The 21446-nt window shown below is 58.1% G+C and overlaps 1 protein-coding gene and 1 long non-coding RNA gene across 7 annotated transcripts in view; one reads left to right on the top strand and one right to left on the bottom strand.

Moving 5' to 3' along the window:
- Positions 1 to 21446, bottom strand: part of HMCN2 (hemicentin 2) — a 160893-nt gene that overhangs the window by 20649 nt on the left and 118798 nt on the right. For all 6 annotated transcript variants that reach the window (XM_084998456.1, XM_084998477.1, XM_084998460.1 and 3 more), the window contains 23 exons: positions 21240 to 21383; positions 20995 to 21154; positions 20783 to 20907; positions 20171 to 20354; positions 17131 to 17228; positions 16043 to 16309; positions 15379 to 15569; positions 14826 to 14907; positions 14601 to 14737; positions 13754 to 13895; positions 13523 to 13667; positions 12350 to 12477; positions 11369 to 11525; positions 10249 to 10370; positions 9545 to 9709; positions 7564 to 7671; positions 7220 to 7354; positions 6666 to 6800; positions 5977 to 6167; positions 4334 to 4547; positions 3096 to 3230; positions 1933 to 2123; positions 281 to 362 (listed from right to left, as the gene is read on the bottom strand). In XM_084998456.1, the coding sequence (XP_084854582.1) occupies positions 281 to 362; positions 1933 to 2123; positions 3096 to 3230; positions 4334 to 4547; positions 5977 to 6167; positions 6666 to 6800; positions 7220 to 7354; positions 7564 to 7671; positions 9545 to 9709; positions 10249 to 10370; positions 11369 to 11525; positions 12350 to 12477; positions 13523 to 13667; positions 13754 to 13895; positions 14601 to 14737; positions 14826 to 14907; positions 15379 to 15569; positions 16043 to 16309; positions 17131 to 17228; positions 20171 to 20354; positions 20783 to 20907; positions 20995 to 21154; positions 21240 to 21383 (3438 nt within the window). The remainder of the gene's footprint in view (positions 1 to 280; positions 363 to 1932; positions 2124 to 3095; positions 3231 to 4333; positions 4548 to 5976; positions 6168 to 6665; positions 6801 to 7219; positions 7355 to 7563; positions 7672 to 9544; positions 9710 to 10248; positions 10371 to 11368; positions 11526 to 12349; positions 12478 to 13522; positions 13668 to 13753; positions 13896 to 14600; positions 14738 to 14825; positions 14908 to 15378; positions 15570 to 16042; positions 16310 to 17130; positions 17229 to 20170; positions 20355 to 20782; positions 20908 to 20994; positions 21155 to 21239; positions 21384 to 21446) is intronic.
- On the top strand, positions 233 to 3820 carry LOC110256411 (uncharacterized). The gene is made up of 3 exons (XR_002337870.2): positions 233 to 368; positions 953 to 1055; positions 3697 to 3820. It is a non-coding gene; the product is annotated as an uncharacterized LOC110256411 (long non-coding RNA).

The raw sequence follows: 21446 nt of genomic DNA, 5'->3' as shown, positions 1-21446 counted from the left end.
GCTGTCACTATGACCTCAGTGACAGTCCTGAGTTTTGAAGAAGCAGGTCCCCAGAGGCTTGGCTGCCGGATCCCTGGGACTCACCAGCCTGGACCCTGATTCCCATTCCACACGGGGGAGGCATTTCACGGAAACTTAACTGTGTGTTTTGTATAAATATGCAGAATGGCCCTCCCTTCTCATGAGACAGCCTGGGTGGCAGCAGCCACAGCCTCTCCGCAGCCGCTAAGCACCTGCTTCAGCTGGTCCCCCCAGGCCCCAGGACGGGGCCGAGACTCACTCTGCAGTACAAGGACCACCACTTTCTCCACGGCGCCCATCTCATTCTCCGCCAGGCACTGGTACTGTCCCGCGTCGTCCATCTGCAGGTAGGAGGGGACCTGGTGTTCAGGAGAGGAGGACGAGCGGGAGGGGAGGATCTGGGGACAGCTGGGCAGACAAAGGGGTGACTGGAGCGAGGCCCATCGAATCAGGAAGGAGCTTGGAGCATAAACCAGGGGCAGGGAGCAGGGGGGGGGCCTTGAAGATTCCATGAGAAGCGCCTCCCTGGCCGCTTGTCAATAGAATCCAAAGATAATCCAGCCCCTCTCTGACCTGGAACCTGGTGGCGGGGGGGCGGGGGGGCGGGGGGGCTTGGGGGGGAGGCGACCAAGGGCAATGGACCCCCCAAGGGAGCCACACGCTGCAAGATCACAATTTATATCCACCTCTTCCAAACATTCAGGTGTTACGGCTCCACGGCACATTGTAAGGGATTCCTTGATAAAAGGGTTCCGTGGTCAAACAAGTTTGGGAAACCGAGTTAGACAGTAATAGTAATAGCTCGGGCTTCTGAACTGCTGGCGTCTCAGGGTGGTGCCAGGGCACGCCTTGAATCTTCCAGAAAGGGGAGGGTTTGCGAGATTTCCCGGCCTTGGTGATAAGGAAATTTTCTCCCCTTGACCATGGACAGTGACGCAACTCAGGAAGAATGCTGGCTCAGATTGACTTCGGAGTGGCAGCACCACCGTGAGATGGAGCTGGGGCAGCTGGAGGCCCCTGTCCACGCCCAGAAGGTAATATCCTGGAGGCCGCCCCCGAGGGATGGTCAGCAGGCAGCACAGCACGCAATTAAGCCTGTAGATGACCCCATGGGACTGAATCCTGGCTCCATGGTTTATCCCATTGAACCCATTACTAGAACACGACCATTAATCCAAGCCGCAGTGTCCCCACCTCTAAAATGAGGATAATAACCCGCAGGACTGTTCTAGGCGTCAAATGCAAGCACTCAGGTCACAGCAGCCCCCTAGCTGCTGAACCTGCCCTGCCAGGCGGATGATTCCTGCTACTTCGACACAGGCTCCCAAACCAGCAAGATCAGGGATGGCCCAGATGAACCGGACAGTACCCAACTGTCTGAAGCCATGATTTCTGCAGGATCTCCGGGACTAGGGACACAGAGGGGGAGGTGAGAGGGGGCTGCCCCAGTGCCCAAGGCTCTGGGAACAGTGTGGAGTAGGAATCAGGAGAGCCGGGGTGGTGTCCTGCCTTGCGCACTGACAGGTTGCGGGTCTCTCTGAGCCTCAGAGTCTCCATCTATGAAATGGGGGGTTCTTACCTGCCCCACGGGGCTGTTATTATGAACATGAATTGGCATAGCCCCTCATAAATACCTGGTATGGGTCATCACACTGATTTCTCCCTATACATCTATGGGGGAGAAACAATAATTAGCCCCATTGAATGGATGCGGTAACTGAGGCCCAGAGAAGTTAAGCCACGGGCTGCAGGTCACCCTAGTTAGTCGCAGGGGAGGGTCTCTGGGGAGCAGGCAGGAGAGTGCTTTGTAGACTGGAGAGGGTGGTGCCAACCTAAAGAACCGTCCTGAGCAATCAGACAAGGCCAAGGGTTGTGCCAGGTGCCCCAGCCCAGGCCCCGGCCCCGCCTTGCCTCGGTCCTGCGGATGGTCAGGGAGCCATTCTGCAGCCGGTGCCGGAGACGGCTGCCCCGCAGCGGCAGGCCGTCTTTGATCCAGTGGATGTCAGGAGCCGGGTCTCCGTGGACCACACAGTCCAGCCGGACGCTGCCCCCCACAGGTGCCACCAGGTACGAAAAGGCTTCCCCTTGTAGGACAGGAGCCTCTGCATGAGGTGACAGCAGACAGGGCGTCAGAAAGGAGGTTCCCTTCAAGCTAAGCCTCCCATAAATCCACCCCCAAAGGCCTGCCCGCTGGACCCCAGGGGCCCACTGAGGCTCTGGTGGGCTCGGTGTGGCCGTGTAGGGTCAGTGGATCAGGGATGGCAAATGGCTTCTGTGTCATGGGTCAAGTGAGACAGACTGGCAGGGGTTGCCAGGAAAGCTACACTGGGAAGGATTCACAGCTGAGCAGGAATAGTGCTGTGATTGATTAGTGATGCCTGAGACAGGCGCAGGAGGAAAGGAGGTGTATGAGTGTCATACACTGGCTCTCACAAGCCGCTTATCCCAGCGGCAGGGAAAACAAGGACTCACCAGACACAGCAACATGAAGATGTCCCTGATTCTCATTTCATGCATCTCTTGAACCACTCTCGTGGTTGCAACCCTGTGCTGGTTTTCACTCTTGCGGGTTTGAATCTACCCATAGCTACAGCTGTGTCCTGGAGCCTTGGGCAGCTCATTCCCCTCCATCGAGCCCCACCCCCCATCCTAAAGTGGAGCATACGAGTCACGGTGTCGTGAGGGTTACTGTGCTGCTCCTGGTGGAGCAGGGCTGTCGGGAGCAACCAGCAAGCTGGCAAGATTCACCAATTGTTTGTCAGGGTCCCTGGCCCCCTACCCCTCCCATATCAACACCAAACAGCTGAGAGGAGTGCTGCAGGCCGATCGGCCAGATCTCAATTCTACCTCCAGCCAGGTCATCTGAAGAGTATAAAAAATACTGATTCCAGGGTCCCACCTTTACAGAGTGGGGGTGGAACGTGGGCCTCAGGATTTTATAAAGCCCCCAGGAGATCCGAATGCCCAGCCAGGGTGGAGAATTACTAGTTCAGAGATTAGGAGCCCTGTTTCTTAGATAAAGTGCTAAATTGGGTCAGCGGAGGTCGGAGAAAGTCCACGTGGTCACTCCCTACCCTTCACATGGACGAAGCTGACCGCCTGCACGCGGCCCACTCTGTTCTCGGCCCAGCAGATGTAGGTCCCGCCATGCTCTCTGGTGACGGCCACTCGCTGCAGCGTGCTGCCCCCATCCTGCTCGGACACCCCATCTGTGGCAGAGAAAGAGATGCCCAAGGGGCAATGAGCCCAGAGTGCCAGGGACCTCCTGCCCTGACCACTTCCCTCAGGCCTGGGTACTCAGCAGGTGCTTCTTAAAGACACAAGGAGTCCCTTTCCCGCTGGAGGCCCAAGCAAGGTGGACCCGATCGTGGCGGGCACAGGCCACATTAGGGGATGAGGTTGAGCACCTGCCTTTTCTCATTTTCATGTCCGCACCTTGAACCCTGAGTGTGACGAGTGGCCAGGCAGAGGTCTTTGGGGGTCTGTAAACACGTGGCACTTAGTGATTGCCGCGATTTACATACAGATGGATGCTACTCACGGCCTTCGTTTTCCCTGTAGTCATCAGACACTGCTGCTACACCAGGAGCAGGGCAAGTGCCAGACCGATGGGCCATCTACTTGGGGCGAGGCCCTGCCCAGGGGGCCTCCTGCATTAAACCATTCCGCCCACAGGACGCCCACCGTTTCCATTTTGAGAGGAAAAGCCAGCCTCCCAAAGGCCGAATCTCTCAAGCTCCCTGCCAGGAGGTGCTGGGTTTGGGGCAAAGCCTTCTTCACAGGTGCGCAAAGGTGAGCTGCTCGGGGTTCCCCACCCCTGGACTCGGGTGTAGGAGGGTCTGAATATCCGTTTGCAGTGGAGGGGACTGAGCAATTCCTCCATTCAGTGGACATTTATTGAGCACCTCCTGTATACAGCACAGGGCCTGTGGATGCTCCGGGGCCTCCCTAAACACCTCCTGGGATGCAGGTAGGAGGAAAGAGGCCCCAGGAAAAGTTTGCTGAGACGCTCAAGATGAGAGCAGCAGCGCTGGCTGGAGCACAGACCCCTCTCCTGGCCTGAGGTCTCCAGGGTTGCGTATTTTTCGCAGGTGGCTCCCGGCCGGGTCTGACATGTGCCTGGTCATTTAGGGCCACATGTGTGTTTGCCCTGACCCCCACACGCAGGGCCAAGTCTGGAGACTCAGAACCCCCAGGCTAACTGGCACCTTCTTCCTCTCCACCAGGTTGGGTTGCCCTACCTGTGCCCCTGCCCTCCTCAACCTCCCAGGGACCCAGGTCCCTGTCCCACCTGCCCTCAGCAGGCCCAGACCTGTGACTGGCCGGTCATTGACAATCCAGCCAATTCGGGGTGTAGGGCTGCCCCGGGCCGCACAGCGAAGCCACAGCTTGTCCCCGAAGCGCAGGCTGCGGTCCCCAGGCAGGGTGGTAAAGACAGGCAGTGCCAGGACGGTGAGGTGCACGCGGCGGCGGGCGCGGCCCACAGTGTTCTCGGCAGTGCAGGTGTAGGTCCCAGCATCCTGGCTCTGGAGACAAAGGCAGGGGTCAGACCATCCAGCCCAGAGAGGCAGAGTGTCTTGCCCAAGGTCACACAGCGAGCAAGTGGCTCAGCTTCACCATTGTACTCTGCAGGTTTCAAATGGCGCCTTGAGGAAATCAAATTTATATTTTAAGGCAGGACGAGAAAAATTAAACATGAAATTGCCTTTGGGGTCTCCTCCCTCACTCCCTAACGTGCAATATGCATCTGCATTACCCATTAACCAGAGCTCCGAAGATGGACATGTCGGCTCAACTGTAAAGATTCAGTTTTCCCCCTTTCTTCTGACACTAGCGATGGAACTTCTTTTTTTTTTTTTTTTTTTTTTTTTTGTCTTTTTGCCTTTTCCAGGGCCGCTCTCGCAGCATATGGAGGTTCCCAGGCTAGGGGTCGAATCGAAGCTGTAGCCGCCAGCCTACGCCAGAGCTACAGCAATGCGAGATCTGAGCTGCGTCTGCAACCTACACCACAGCTCACAGCAACGCTGGATCCTCAACCCACTGAGCAAGGGCAGGGATCGAACCCGCAACCTCACGGTTCCTAGTCGGATTCGTTAACCACTGCGCCACGACGGAAACTCCATGCAATGTAACTTCTTAAAAGAGCAGTGTCCTTTCCCAACTCTGTAAGGGATCCCGGTGACGTAATGCTCGCTTTGCTCATGCTTCCTGGGCTGTGTCTTTGGGGAACTTTACGTACAATATCAGTATGGCATATTCCCATGTATGATTCTTTGTCTTGAAAATGAGGGTGACCGTGCTCCTTTGACTTCTAACAATCCCATAATTCTCAGTTTGGCTCAAAGCCAGTTCTGTTGCTTTCTTCCAAAACTGACTGGTAATTGAATTTTCAGCCTTCATAATCCCAGCCTGGCCACAGGCTCGTGACAGTCATCATTTACTGAGTACCTACCCTGTGCTCAGAATGGGACCTGCACTAGCCCCCCCGTCCCCCGTCCCCCCATCTGGGGGATGACCGCTCTTGTAATTACAGAAGATGATGAGTGCTGATGGGGGAAGGGGGCTGGGGTCCCGGGCTGGGGTCCCACCCACGCCCCTGGCTCAGGTCGAGAACGTGAGGGGCAGTTTGGGGACACAAAGTCATTGCCACTTGCCCTCCCTCACCCCTGGCTGTCTAGGGCTTCCTCCCTCCCCCAGGAACTAGCCACAGACATCCTGGTGCAAATCTTGGTTCTGCCTCTTGCCGACAGCACATCTTCAAAACCTGGGTACACTCTGAACCCAGGTTTCTTCATCTATAGCTGGGGTGATAACACGCATGCCTTCAGGTTCCAGGATTAAGAACCTGCACAGCTTTCAGCACAGAGCAGGGCACACGGGGGGCGCGGCGCAGGTGCTTGCTGCTCCCCGTTGTTGCTCTCATCCCCCTCGGCTCCCCCGGGACCAGGCCCGCACCTCCGAGTTCTTCACGAGCAGCTCCCCGGAAGGCTGGATGGTGAACTTCCCCTCGGCTCCAGACAAAGGCTGGCCATCCTTTTCCCAGGTGATGCTGGGCTCGGGACTGCCACTGGCTGCGCAGGGCAAGAGGGCATGGGAGCCTTCGGTGGCGGACAGGTCGGGGAGGCCGGGCTCGATCACTGGCGGGACTGTTAGGAGAGGGAGGTCCACTCGGGGACTGGGGCTGGGCTGGGTGGGCCGCCTCTGCCCCAGTGCCCTTGGCCCTTGGCACAGCCTCAGCCCCTCCCTCCACCCCATCTGCCGTCCCCATCACCCCCTGGTCATAGGCCACTGCCCGCGGTCTGGACAAGCTGGGGACTCTCGTTTGGTGAAGCTGTGGGGGAGTGACCCCATTCGCACACAGGCACACACAGTGACTAAAGGGGCAGAGATGGCTATTGCTCCTGGATGACCAATTGCCCACCAAGGGCCAGAGGAGGCTGAGGGGCCCAAAGCTGCTGTCTGAAGCCAACATGGGAGATGTGTCTTCCTGAACTCCTTCTAGAACCACAAGCTGTGCTGGGGTGGGGGAGTAGGCAGGGATGTGCCTGCCTGGCACCAGAGCCAGGCAGGGAAGGGAGAGGCTGTCAGGAGCCTCTAAGCCCACTGCTCACTGGGGCAACTTCTGTGCCCCTCCCAGAGCCCACCGTGCACCACCAGCCGAGTCTTCCCCATGGCACTGCCTGCGCTGTTCTGGGCGATGCAAAAATAGTTCCCAGCATCCTCTGGGCTGACGTGGATAATCCGCAGCTGTCCACCAGGTAGAACCTGGGTACCTGCCCCTGGATGTGATGGGAAGAAATTGGGGGCTGGTGGCTAGGGCAGCAGGGCCCGTGGGGAGGGCAGCAAGGCTGCCTGGGCTGTTCTGTCTGACCAGGCAGCACGTGACTTGCTGTGATCACAGGAGGACAGGGGGACAGAGTGAGCACGGAAGCCAGACCCAGAGCCCAGCCAGGCTGTCCCCCTCCTCAGCCTCCCAACCCAGCCACTGAGCGCTCAGGCAGAAGGCCAGGCACTGGGGTGGTGACAGGAGGCAGGAAGTGAAGTGGGGGCAGGGTATGGGTGATGAGCCTCTGGGCAGGGGCAGGGCAAGGGGCTTTCAGGACCTCCCAGCAGATGTGCCGAGGCTCCTGGGCAGGGAGGAGGCCCCCAGGTTCCTGCTGTTCTCTTCCCACCTGCACTGGCTGCTGGGGACACTCACCCGTCGGCACGCTGAGCCCTTCTCTCTGCCAGGTGATGCTCGGCCGGGGGATGCCCGAGGCCTCGCAAGGCAGCAGCACCTCCTTCTCTGCCACTGCCCAGACCACGCGGGGTAGCGGCTTCACCACGGGGGAGGCTGCCAAGAAGTGGGGCTCTAGAGTTCCCTGGGGACACTGTCAATACCCCGCCCCACCCCCCAGGGGGCCCCTGAGCACCAGAGAGGCCTCTGAGGGGACCCTCAGAAAGGGGGACACAGCGGGCTGATTTTTGCTCCTAAAGAATCCTCTAGCTCTCCTGTCCCCTCTGCCCTGAGGGCCATGGCTGTCTGGACCAGGGGACACATACCTCGCACGGTGAGGACCACGTGCTTGTGAGCCACACCCACGGCGTTGCGGGCCGTGCAGGTGTAGCGGCCGGCGTGGATGGGGAGGGCCTGCCCGATCTCCAGGGCGCCTGGGGATGGGAACAGGGCACCAAGACAGGTGAGGGGACGCGGGACGGATGTCCCAGGAGGGAGCTGGCAGGGCACATACACACCCACTCTGGTGTCTCTGTGGCCGGCCATGCAACCTGCCTCCCTGCCCATTTCTAAGCAGCATGGAGGAAGCTGGGCTGGGCTCTGCTCCCTGCCCAGAGCTTGACCGTGGGCAAGCCCCTTCCACTGTCTGTGCCTTCCAGTCTCGGGGCCAGATGGACAATGAGGAATCACACAGGGTGCTCTCTAGCCCCTTCTGGCTGTGACAGCCCCGGATCAGCCACTGCCCCACCCGCCTTCCCTGGCCCACCCTTAGTTCCACAGGCCTTCACCCTGCTCTCCTTGCCAGGCTCTGCTCACAATGCGCCTCCTCCAGGCAGCCTCCCTGGATTGCCACCTCCCCTGTCCACCCTTTGCCCTCTCTCCCTCTGTCCTGGCTGCTCAATGAACACCATTTTAACCTTCCCAGACCACAGACTGGACGTCACCTCAACAGTCAAGTAAAGTGGTTTCACGGTTTCTTTCTTTTTTTTTCCTTTTTGGTCTTTTTAGGGCCGTACCCATGGCATATGGAAGTTCCCAGGCGAGGCGCTGAATTGGAGCTCTAGCCACTGGCCTACACCACAGCCACAGCAAAGCAGGATCTGAGCCTTGTCTGCAACCTATGCAACAGCTCATGGCAACAGCAGATCCTTAACTCACTGAGTGAGGCCAGGGATCGAACCCGCCTCCTTACGGATACTAGTCAGATTCATCTCCACTGAGCCATGACTGGAACTCCAAATAAACTGGTTTCTAAACCATTCCCTGTGGACCCCTGAGGGCCTGCTGAGTGAGCAAGGGGAGCCTCTGGCCCTGGACCACCCTGCATGGACCACCCCCGGCTGGGACCAGAACCTAGCTTCTTTTGCATGTTGGGCTTCCCCACAACCACTTGTCAGAGGAAGGGTTCTATTGCTTTGGAAGAGTTTGAAAACCACACATCTGGCCAGTGGTTCACAGCCTTTAAGATTTCACTAGCCAACCAACAAATAAATTTAATTTGGAGAATTCCTATAAAGTTGTCAACTTTTTATTTTGACAAGCGAAGACATTTTAAAAATCACCATCCACTACCACCTTAACTTCCTAAAAGAAAGGCAACTTCAACACCAAATTATTAAGAAAAGCATTATTTCAGAGTAAAGGGACAATCTTTCTTTTTTCTTTCTCCCTTCCTTTTTTTTTTTTTTTTTGTTTTTTTGGTTTTTTTTTGTTGTTTTATTTTTTTTGGTATTTAGGGCCAAACCTGCAGCATATGGAAATTCCCAGGCTAGGGGTCAAATTGGAGCAGCAGCTTCCAGCCACAGCCACAGCCACAGCCACACCAGATCCAAGCCATGTCTGCAACCTGCACCACAGCTCACAGCAAAGCCGGGTCCTTAAGCTACTGAGTGAGGCCGGGGATCAAATCCACCTTCTCATGGATACTAGTGGGGATTGTAATCCGCTGAGCCACAGCAGGACCTTCCAAGGACAATCTTAATGAGACAAAATTAGCTTTAGGAAAATTCTCACACAGCTAGTATTTTTCTCATTTCGCCTTTAAGCATCACCCATTTATCTCTCCATGGGTCCCTAGCATCAGGGACCCACTGGAGGCTACCGATACTCTAGGGCATCGATGGGGCTACTGAGGCCCAGAGGGGGCAAGGGGTTTTTCCCAGGTCATACAGCAAGGAAACGGCAGAGCCAGGTCAGAACTTTCCATCTTATTCTATCACCAGGCCACAGTGGGCAGCTTTCACACCCTCAGCCCAGTTCCCCCAGTGTCCCCTCAGCAGCGGGTCCACGCAGCTCACCCCTACTTACCTGAAGGCGAGACACGGTAGCCATTCCCCCGCGCCCCCAGCCGGGTGCCCGCCTTGCTCCACGACACTACCGGGGCTGGCACGCCTGTGCTGTGGCACGTGAGGACCACAGGTGCCATCATGGTCACAGTGAAGTCTGTCTGGTCGTCAGCAATGGTGGGAGGCACTGAAACGCAAGTTTGATCTGATGGAAGGGAAGGTGTTGCCTGGGTGATGGGAAGCGTGTTCACAGAAGAGGGAACAGCATGTGCAAAGGCCCTGAGGTGAGGAACAAAAAGCTGAGCAGCGTGACTAGGTCCCTGAGTGAGCAGGCTTTGGCAGGGCTGGGGAGCTGAACCTGAGAGAGGGGGTCCAGCAGGGCAGACAGGTGACATCTGGCATTCTGTCCCAAGGGCAGTGGGCCTCTGTGGTGGGGGGGATTTTAACCAGGATGATGACAAGGTCAGATGTGGGTTCAGAACATTCTGGATGGGGGAGAGGCCTCTCCTGTGAGCTCCCACAGGCCAGGAACTGTGCTGGAGTCAGGTTATGTCAGTGTGGCAGGGCAGGAGCAGAGAGCGCCTCCTGGAGGAGGTGGCCCGAAGCTCAGAAAGGCTCAGAGGGAACTGGTGGAGGTCCCTGCAGGCAGAGAGAGCACCCAGGAGAGGGAGGCGCTGCCCCCATCCTGGCTTCCTCCTCTGCCCCTCACCTTGAACATGAACTCACCGTGAACTGTCACCCAGTAGAGCCTGCGGGCTTCGCCCACCTCATTGCTCACCACACACTCAAACTGGGCTGAATCCCCGGGGCCGGGGGCTGCGAGGAGCAAGGCATTGGAGGGCAGGAGCCTGGACAGACAGACGGACGGTTGTCTGCTGAGTGACTGGCCTGGTTGCCCTGAAACCAGCCAGCCGAGGCCTCTCTGCCTGGAGACTGTGGAAGGAGTGTGTGTCTCATGACTACTCTCCCTGCCTGTATACAGCCCATAGCCCCGACTCCAGAAGCTTCGAGAATTGTCCACCTCCCAAGGTCTAGCTGTTGAGTTTGTGGGCTAATTTATTTTATTTTATATTTTTGTCTCTTTAGGGCCACACCCATGGCATATGGAAGTTCCCAGGCTAGGGGTGCAATCGGAGCTGCAGCTGCCAGCCTACACCACAGCTCAAAGCAACGCGGGATCCTTAACCCACTGAGTGAGGCCAGGGCTCGAACCTGCATCCTCATGGATACTAGTCAGTTTCGTTACCGCTGAGCCATGACGGGAACGCCTGTGGGTGATTTTAATGTTTGCTCCATTACCCTAAAAGTCCAGTCACCACCTACGATACCTTCTCTGATAGTAACGACATCCAAAGCCCTGATCAGAGCTGCTTGGGTGCCCTGAACACCTGTTTGAGTCACAAAGCCCCACGACGACCAGGCACCTGACGCCACAAATATCTGGGGCATGAATCGGTGAGCTGACTCCCTTATTTCTCCCAGTGATCGGTTCACCATCAGCTGCATTTGAGAAACGGGGCAACCAGAGCTCCTGCGGGAGCCTCGGGTCCAGGCTCAGCCAGCATGGACTTGGGCTTCAACAAAGGTTCTTACACAGCGACCGAAGTGGTTTTAAAGACCGTGAATATATTTTCTGTTCAGCTGTGTGTCCCCAATGCCCCTCCCTCCTCCTACCAGGCATCTGGGTATAAAGACCCTCCTGGCCCCCTGAGTTCGGGACACAAATTCCGGTGCTGGCGTGGGTGAGATCTGCCTCGGTTCTGGCTGGGCTCCCGCTCTGCGAGATGGGCACGCCCTTCCCCACCCAGGGCGTCCCCTGTGGTCCCCGGAGGGACCAGCTCAGTACCTGTAGGCGCCCTGCTGCAGCCGGAAGTCCAGCTTCTGTCCATCTTTCCACCAGACCACGAGGGGCTTGGGGGAGCCACTGGCCTCACAGGGCAGCGAGGCGGGGCTGTGAGCGGTCAGGGTCAGGTTGGAGGGGCCGGGGGCGATGGCCGGAGGTTCTGGGGAGAGAACACTATCAGGAGATGGGGTGCAGGATGCGGGCAGGGCAGGGGTCTCTGAGGCTGTTTCCAGAGGCAAAGCCCAGGAGCAAGGGGGTACCCTCCTACCACCTTCAACCCCCCACCCCAAGGAAGCAAGATCAAGAAGCAGGAGAAACTCCTGGAGGGGATTGTCCAGTGGGCTCCCAAAGCTGCAGTGCCAGGGGCTTTGCTCACCCCACCACCTCCCTTTGAACGAGGCCCCCAAGGCACAGATCCCCAGCAGCCCCGCCAGAGGCCAAGCCCCAGCCGCCACTGAGGTGATCAACTAATGGAAGAGCTGATTAGAGCGCTTGGCTCCGTGGAGTGCCTGTTTTATCACTCACTTAATGGGACAGCAGAGTAGTAAGTGCATATAATGTATGCATAAAAATAAATACGAATCTTTTTTTTTTTTTTAATAGGGGCATATGGAAATTCCCAGGCTAGGGGTCAAATTGGAGCTACAGCTGCTGGCCTACACCACAGCCACAGCAACACAGAATCCGAGCCATGTCTGTGACCTACACCACAGCTCACAGCAACACCGGATCCTTGACCCACTGAGCAAGGCCAGGGATTGAACCCATGTCTTCCTGGATACTAGTCGGGTTCATAACCCCCTGAGCCACAAGGGAAACTCCTAAATATGCATCTTTGAGTGTACATGCTCAAAACTTTTTACTAATGGGTTTTAGTTGCTCTTGGCTCTTGACAGCTAGGATGACCCAGAAACCAAGCAAGACATGGTCCAGAAAGAGGACGGATGCTGAAGGCAAAAAAAGCACCTTCCCTTGTCTACTTACCAAAGACCTGGAGGTCAAGGCCCTGCCGATCAGAACCTGCGGAGTTGGATGCCAGGCAGAGGTAGTGGCCAGCGTCCTGGGCGAGGACTGGCTGGATCCTCAGGGAACCCTCAGGCAGAAGCTGAAACCTGGGACAGAGGGAGGGGTTGCCATGGATATCAGCCGTCCAGCAAGGCCCTACAAGGGGCTGGACCCCTGCTAGTGTCTCCAGAAAGACGCTCCCCTCTGTCCCTGGCTTTCCCAGCAAGAGGATGCGAACTCAGAAGTCCTGCATCTGCGAGGCCAAGGTGGGGGGGGGGGTGGTCAGAGCTCTGGGCAGCAACCTAGCATCAGAAAGAGTGAAATGGGAGTTCCTGTCGTGGCTCAGTGGAAATGAATCTGACTAATATCCATGAAGACTCGGGTTCGATCCTTGGTCTCACTCAGTGGGTTGAGGATCCGGCATTGCCATGAGCTGCTGTGTAGGTCACCGTCAAGGCTCGGATCTGGTGTTACTATGGCTGTGGTGTAGGCCAGCAGCTACAGCTCCAATTCGACCCCTAGCCTGGGAACCTCTGTATGCCACAGGTGCAGCCCCCCACCTCCGCCAAAAAAAAAAAGAGGGTGAAATGGGAGGCCTCCTAAGTGCTCACCTGGGCCCAGCCTCTCCCCAAGAGCCATCAGGCAGTGGTCCCAGAACGGCCCCTAGATTAGGTCTGAGAACTGTCCCTTCCCACGTCTGTACGGTGTGACCCCGCCCCCAGGCACGGCTGATTGGACTGTAGGTGAACACGGCACACGGGCTGGACCAATAGAATTCTCTGTCCTGGGAATTTGGAACTAGGGTTTCCAGACAGCACTCCAGGCTCTGCAGGTTGTATGAACAGAGGAGGAGCTGTGACCTGGGGGCAGGGGGAAGCCATCTCCACCGTGTTTGCACAGAAAGAAGGTGTAGAAAACTGGTCTGAGAAAGAGAGAGGCGTGAAGCCCCACACAGAACAGGGATGAGCGACCGAGAGTCAACCCGGGACAGACAGAGACAGTCACCGAGAGTTCTCATGCCCCTAACCAACAGGCTGCCTAACCTTGGGTTCTGAGAAGATGCATGTCCTTTCTGCTCCACCTGCCCAGGTGGGCTTCTGTTTACAACCCGTAAAAAAGAGGTAACTGAGCCCCTCCCCTGCCAGCTCCCACCTGGGGCTCCCAGGATCCAGGGGGACCCCGTCCTTTCGCCAGCTCACAAGGGGCGGGGGAGTGCCGTCTGCCTGGCAGGGCAGCAAGGCCGTCTGGTTCGCAGAGGCGTTCACTGCAGGTGGTCCTGGCCTGATGGAGGGCACGGCTGGAAGAGGGGCACAGGAGGAGTGGGTGCTGGGAGTCTGTCGCTCTCAGGGGGGTGGGCAGGGTGAGTGGGGTGGGGCCGCTCACTGCGGATCTCCACGCGGAAGGCCACGCTGGTGCTGCCTGCAGCATTACGGGCAGTGCAGCTGTAGTCACCGCTGTCAGCCGTGCTCAGGGCCTGCAGCTGGAGGAACCTGCCCTGCTCTGGGAACTGGGTGTGAGCATCTGCCTGTAGAGACCCCCAGGGCAGAGAGAGAGATCAGCGCTGGGCCGGGCCAGCCCTCGGGCGCCAGGACCATGGAACCAGAGAGTGGCCTCTGCCCCACCGTGGGCTGGCCTGCAGCCCCTGAACTGATGCCCAGCTGAGGACCCTCTGGGGAAATAAGCTCGGGTGGAGAAAAAGAGCAAGTGCCCTGGAGCCCTGGCAGAGGGAACACGCGCTCAAATCAGTAGCTGAAGCTCCCTCAGATCTACAATGCGTGGGTCCACAGCAGAAAACTGGCCCCATTTCAGGGTGAGCACAGAGAGCCTCACCACACAGTCGCTCGGCATAGCTCAAAGGCACAGCACAGATAGACAGCAGACGCCCAGGAGTTCCCTTGTGGCTCAGCGGGTTAAGGATCTGGCATTGTCACTGCTGTGGCTCAGGTTGCTGCTGTGGCACAGATTTTGATCCCCGGCCTGGGAATTTCCACATGCCGCAGGCACAGCCAATAACAACCAAAAAGAAGCCCTGGGTACAAATTTTAGCCTGGTCTCAGTGTTCCCATCCACAGTATGGGGGCAACAGTAATAACAGGAGGGAGAACAGGAGAGCAAATATGCAAAGTGCTGGCACAGAACAGGCCCTCGGCACCTGGGATCCAGGCTGGTCAGGGTCTGGGGCTTGAGGGGGACAGAGGATGGTGCCCTGGGCCCCCAGCCTGGCACCCACCTGCAGCAGGATGCCATCCCGGTGCCACTCGATTTCTGGTGCTGGATCTGCCTTCACTGAGCACTCCAGAACCAGCTGTCCTGGGGCCAGGCCAACCACAAAGCGGGGACCTTGGGGCCCGATGACATTTGGGGGAGCTAGTGGGCAGAGAGCGCATGAGAGCTGGACCCTCCCCTTCAGGTCCCTCCTGCCTCCCTCTCCTGCCCCCACCCTGGCACCCCTTACCTTGAACCCTGACCTGGAAGCTCTTCTCAATTTCTCCGGCAGGGTTCTGGGCCAGGCAAGTGTACAGCCCAGCATCGCCCACCTGGGGATGGAGTGGAGTGAGTGGCTACCTCTGGCCCCAGTCTGCCCACCTCCTGATCTGGTTTCCTGCCTACACAGCTAAGGACCCAGGATTCAGACTCAGGCCTGCTGTCTGCCATCTGCCCTTCCCCCCAACCCCTTCTCTCAGGGATGTTTCTTCCCTGTCACTGTCTCATCACTGCTTTAGGGCTTGGCCAGAGCCTGCCTCCCCCAGGAAGTCCCCCTTGACTGTACCAGCTAGTCTCTGGTCAGACTAGGGATTTATCTGGTTTCTGCATCAGCCTTGGGGTCTGACCTGATACAGAGCTCCTGAGGGCATAGCTCCTAGGGCGGGGGCAAGGGGGGGCGGTTTGTCTTCACCTCCTCATATCCTCGCCGCCCGCACAAAAGCAGAGCTTGGCCAAACCTTGCCATTGGGTGCCCCCCCACCAACCCTCGCAGCCTCATCCCACAGTGAGCGGGGCAGCAGCACCTGTACACCCTCCACCCGGAGCACACGCCCGGCCCCGCTGCTGTCCGCTGGCCTGCTCAGAGCCTGCCCATCCTTGTGCCAGGTGATATTGGGTGTCGGGGTGCCCCGGGCATCACAGAGGAGCTCCAAGGGGGCACCAGGGATCAGTGACAGCTCTGCTGGCTGGCCTGAGTCCTCGATGTGGGGGGGATCTGCAAGACACCCCGCCCCAGGGTCAGGGCCCCTCCCCTCTCCCGCCATCCAGATGCTGACAGCAGGTGCGGCCACAAACAGGCGGGTGGCGGTTGTGTTGGGGGCCTGGGACCACGTTCTTTGCTTTAAATCCAACAAGGCCACAGTAGGGTGGGACAGGCACAATTAATACACATTTTCCAACTTGGAGCAGCACTTGCAAAATCTTGTGCTTGAGACTTAGGCTCTGCCCCAAGATTTCAGGGGCTGTGTTCTTGCTTCACAAGGTTAGGGGGACAAGACTGAGGGGCCCAGTCCCAGGAGAATGAAGCGGCCTGACGCCTGAGCCCCAGCAGCCAGGCCAGTGAGGCCTGTTCCCTAAGCCCCAAGCCTCCCGGGGTGCTCACCCGGCTTAGCGCTTCTCTATTGCCCACAGAGGCCCTCCCTCCCGTCCCTGGTGCAGAGAAGCTGGGGCTGGGGGCAGGTGACCCACCCATCACTGTCAGCTGGAAATGCCTCCTCGCTTCCCCCGCCTCGCTCACAGCCACGCAGGAGTAGGTCCCTGAGTCACCAGCTCCCACCGTCTCCAGCTGCAGGCCGGGCCCCTGTTCCAGGCTCTGGGGCAACAAGGGTTCCCCATTCTTCATCCATGACACCAGGGGCAGGGGGCTGCCCCGGGCTTCGCAGGGGAGGACCACCGGCGAGCCCCGGACCACCACCACATCATTCTGGAACTCTATGGGCTCCAGGACGGGGGGCACTGTGCAGGGCAAGAGAGTGGGCACAAGCCATTTTACTCCATGGAGGTGGTCCTCACCCCTGGACCTTTGCACAGGCTGTAAGTATCGGCCCTTCTCATCTCCAGTCCTCAGCTTGGAGCTCCCCTCCTCCAGGAAGCCTTCCCTGAATCCCTGAGGCCAGGTGAGGGTCCCTCCTCTCCGTTCCCATGCTGTCCTCTCCTTCCCCTGGCATGGCTAGTTTGGGGTATTTGTCTCTCTCGCTCTCTCTCTCTTTTTTTTTTTTTTCTTTTTAGAACTGCACCTGTGGCATATGGAAGTTCCCCGGCTAGGGGTTGAATCAGAGCTGCAGCTGCCAGCCTACACCACAGCCACAGTAATGCAGGATCTGAGCTGAGTCTGCAACCTACATCAAAGCTCACGGCAACACTGGATCTTTAACCCACTGAGCAGGGCCAAGGATCAAACCCTCATCCTCAGCAGTGCTTTGTCAGGTTCTTAATCTGCTGAGCCACAGCGGAATCTCCCTCTAATTGTCTCTTTACAGAGCAATTTCCCCCACTGTCCTCCTGGCATCAGGGGCCACCTCTGGTCACTGCCCTACCCTGGTGCCTGGCAAGGTCCAGACACCCAGCGTTCAATGACTACTTATGAGGTCAATGAATGAGTGGCTGAATGAATCAGAGACTGAGTTGATGAGTTTGCCCGCCCTGACGCCTCTGAGAATCAGGCCTTGGCTCCTCCCAGATGGGCAGAGGGGAGGGGACAAGGGCCTTGATTCCACCTCCACTCAAGGCCAAAGGACCCACTTACCTGCCACTCCCACCCCGCCCCTGCTCCGTACCGTGCACCTGCAAGGTGAAGTTCCTGTTGGCCACGCCCGCTGGGCTCGCAGCCACACAGGTGAAGATGCCAGAATCTGCCAATTGCACCTGGGAAATCCTACAGCAAAGGGGGAGGGAAGCGGGGGAGCAAGCGAAAGAGAAACAGAGAGACAGAGAGAGACAGAGAGAGAGAGAGAGAGAGAGAGAAGCTCAATGGGAAAGTTCCCTCCCTCTTGCATCCTGTCTCCCAACAGCTTGCTGGCCAGAGGGGCGGGGCTCTGAAACCACATCTGAACAGGTCCAGACTCCGCTTAAACCCATTTCCTGCCTCCCTGGGGGCCCCAGAATAAGGCCCAGACTCCCCACCCCTACCCCTGTGCCTTCTCTGCCCACCTCACTCTGCAACCAGACTTCCTGCTCCCCAGATTCTGGAATCTCCACCTTCCCACCCCAGGACAGCCTGCCATGGCTCCTGCCCTTCTTCTAGACAATTCCTCTTGGCCTTCGGGACGCACGCCAGTCATCTCCACTCCCTGTCTCCACTGCCTGAACCCCCACTTTCCCTCAAGCTCCCTTTCACCCCAACCAACATCCACGGTGACTCTGCAATAGCAGCTTGGGCACAGTCTGCTCTTGCTCCCCAGGGGCTGCAGCCCGTCCTGGCTCCCCTGTTTGCTGACAGTCTTCCAAATGTCCACCTTCCAGACGTCTGGCTGGAGTATCAGATGCCTGCGTCCCCCCTTCCTGTAGGTCTGAGGACTGCTCCAGCCAGCGTGTTCCAACCCAGGGTCCTCCCTACACCTGCCCCTCTCACTGGGGACTTGTCTCCGAGAACGGGGCCTCAGCCTCCCAGGGTCCCGCATACAGACCCCAGAGCCTTGCTCGCCAGCTTCCCCCTCTCGCCTCCCCACAAACAGCTTGGGCCACCTCCATCACCTCCACTGCCGGGCTCCAATCCAGGCCCCCCTGTGTGTCACCTAGATGGTGGCTGCAGCCCCCAAACTCTCTCCCACTCTGCCCGGGGCTCTACAGCCTGTTGTCCACACTGTAGTCAGAAGCACGGTTTAAAAACCTAAGTCACAACCCCAAAGGAATGAAAGTAGAGGCTCAGACAGGTACAGTGCACCAGGTCCACGGCAGCATTATTCACAGCAGCTGAAATGTGGAAGCAACCCCAGTGTCCACTGATGGGGGAACGGACAAACAAAAGGTGATATTATTCTGCCTTAAACGTTAAGATGGAGGAGTTCCTGTTGTGGTTCAGCGGAGATGAACCTGACTAGTATCCATGAGGATGCAGGTTCCATCCCTGGCCCTGCTCCGTGGGTTAAGGATCCGGGATTGCCACGAGCTGGCTGTGGCTGGGACGGTGGATTCGACCCTTAGCCTGGGAACTCCCATATGCTGCAGGTGCGGCCCTAAAAAAAATAAATAAATAAAACTAAGATGGAAAATCTATTTTTTTTTTTTTTTTAAGGGCCGCACCTGCAGCATATGGAGGTTCCCAAGCTAGGAGTCTAATAGGAGCTGTAGCTGCTGGCCTATGCCACAGCCACAGCAACTCAGGATCTGAGCCTTGTCGGTAACCTACACCACAGCTCACGGCAAGGCCGGATCCTTAACCCGGTGAGTGAGGCCAGGAAGCGAACCACAACCTCATGGTTGCTAGTCGGATTCGTTTCCACTGCGCCACAATGGGAACTCCAAGATGGAAGATCTGGCACGTGCTACAGCTTGGGGGAACCTTTGAGAACACGATGCTAAGTGAAATAAACCAGGACCAGCAGGACAATGATTGTGCGATTCCACTTGCATGAAATACTTAGAATGAGGCAAATTCATAGAGACAGAGAGTGTGATGCCGGGTGCCGGGGCTGGGGAAGGGCAGATAATGCTTTTCTGGTATTGTTTTGGGCTGTGCCCATGGCATGTAGAAGTTCCCTGGGCCAGGGATCGAACCCACGCAGCAGCAGTGATAACGCTGGGTCCTTAACGCACTGAGCCACTGTGGAAGGAGTTGAGGATTTAATGGGTGCAGGGTTCAGTCTGGGAAGATGAAAAGGTTTGCCATGGGTGGTGGAGACGGCTGCATAATGATGTGAATGTAATTCCTGCCATCGACACGTAAAAATGGTTAAAATGGTAAACTTTATATTACGTATATTTTCACACACACACACACACACACACACACACACACACACACACACAAATCTAAATCGCATCATGAGGCTTCTCTGTTGAAAACCCTCTCAGGCCTTTTCTTCTCTCCTTAGGAAAACTCAAGTCTTTATTGAGAAGAATTTTCAGTGTCACCTGACCTCCCCTCCCAGGCCCCACCCCCCCAACTACTCTGTCCCTGGAACACACAGCCGCATGCCCACCACAGGGCCTTTGAACCTGCCCGTCCTGCCTGGAAATTCCTCTCCATGGAATTCACTCGCCTCCCCTTCTCACCTGCCCCCACCTCCACTCAAGTCACCTTATCTCAGCGCCTATTGCTGGCCACCCTAAGATGGCAGCCTCCACTGCCACCTCCCTCCCCCTCCCCCTCCTTTATTCTTCAGAGCACACATTCCTTGTGGCAGGCCCCTTTTCTATCTGTTTCTTTTCCATCCTCCACCCTCCCGGTGGCCACCCGGAGGCTTAGCCTTGCTCACTGCTCCATCCCAATGCCTGGAACTGCGCCTGGATCTGCCAAGGCGCCGTAAGTACTCCTGAATGTAGGAAGACTTTGCTCAGGCAACTTCTTCCAGGAAGCCTTCCTTGCTTTCTCCCACCCTGGGCCAGGCTGAGTCAGGTGTAACCGTATCTCATCACCTGGATGGTACCTCCCCCGTGGGGCTCTGAAAGCCTAAGGGGAGAGGCCTCTCCGTCCCTGGAGTTCCATTTGGGGGTGAAGTCCTCTCCCTCGCCCCAGCAAAAGCCTCTGTGTGTTTATATTGTTTTTATTCCAGACAACATTCGGACGTTTTTAAGCCCAAGCTGCCTGAGGAGGGTATCTGGAGCCTGCGATCTGCTGGCTGGGGGAGCGGGGGGACCAGGGAGCCGCTGCTTTACCTGAGGGTGCGGCCAGAGCCGTGGAGGTGGGTGCGCTGGGAGAGCGGCAGGGGCAGGCCGTCCTTGAGCCAGCTCACATGGATGGGCGGGGAGCCCCGGACCGGGCACCCCAAGGTCACCAGTTCCCCAGGCCTGCTCACCAGGGTCCCTGTGCCCTCTGCCCCCTGGTCGATGGTGGGAGGCACTAGTGGATGGGCAGAGAAGAAAACGGGGTGGTGAGGGGGTCTGGGAAGGGGATGTGGGCTCCTCCCAGTTGATGTCCCAGGAGGTGGGGCCGATGACTAGACTTTGGCCACAGGCGGCCATCGTGTGGCCTCCATCTCGGGGTTCTTGGATCCACATCCACCCCAAGTGAGGATGAAGCCCACCGTGTGGACGCACCCGCCACCCCGTGGCGCCCTCCTTTATCCCCTGACTTGCCCGCCGCACCCCTGGGCTGGAGCGGTTGTGCCCCCGGGCGTGAGGATGGGGCAGAGGCCCAGAGACGTCAGGCTGGCCTGGCTCACAGAGCGGGCGTGGCTGGGGCTTCACCAGGTGTCCCGCATCCCGGCCCCTTGCCACCCTCCTGGGAGAGTGGGGCCGCCTGGCCCTCCTCGCCCCTTGGCTGCTCACCCAGCACGTTCACGGTGTGCAGCCTGGCATCCTCCCCGGCCGCGTTGTGGGCCACGCAGGTGTAGGCGCCAGAATCCGAGGCCCTCAGGCCCTTCAGCACCAGGGAGCTGCCGTCTCGGTAGAACCTGCCGGGGGAGGGAGAGCCGGGAACAGGTGCATGAAGGCCTGTAGGACCTGCCCCCGGGGAAGGGGGTGGCGAGGCCAAGTCTTACCGGAGGTGGGGGCCCGTGCCCTGGCCCAGGGGGCCGCCGTCCTTCAGCCAGGCCACGTCAGGTGGTGGCTGCCCATCAGCCTCGCAGTCCAGCCGTACCTCCTGGCCCTCCAGGACGCTGTGCTCCTGCGTGGCGCCCGAGCTCCGGATCCGGGGGGCCACTGTGGCAGGGGCTGCGGTGAGGCTTGGGGCAGGGGCTGGGGCTGGCATGGGGCTAGGACACAGGGGCGCAGGGTGCAGACATACCCAGCACGGCCACCACGAAGTCCTTGCGGGCCTCGGCCTGGGCGTTCTCAGCTACACACGTGTAGGTGCCAGCTTGGGCTGGCTGCAGGTGACTCAGCTGGAGGCGGCCACCCCGGGAGACCACGCCGTGTGCCACACTGCTCTCTGTGGGACAGAGCGGTGTGGCAGGACCTCACTCACTCAGACCCACCACCCAGGTGCCACTCC

Source organism: Sus scrofa, chromosome 1 (assembly GCF_054392235.1).
Source record: "Sus scrofa isolate SSC_HxYL_T2T_F1_AM1 chromosome 1, Sscrofa_HxYL_maternal_Yorkshire_Landrace_v2.0, whole genome shotgun sequence".
In the NCBI taxonomy this organism is placed as follows: Eukaryota; Metazoa; Chordata; class Mammalia; order Artiodactyla; family Suidae; genus Sus; species Sus scrofa.
This window is presented reverse-complemented; position numbering and strand designations above follow the sequence as displayed.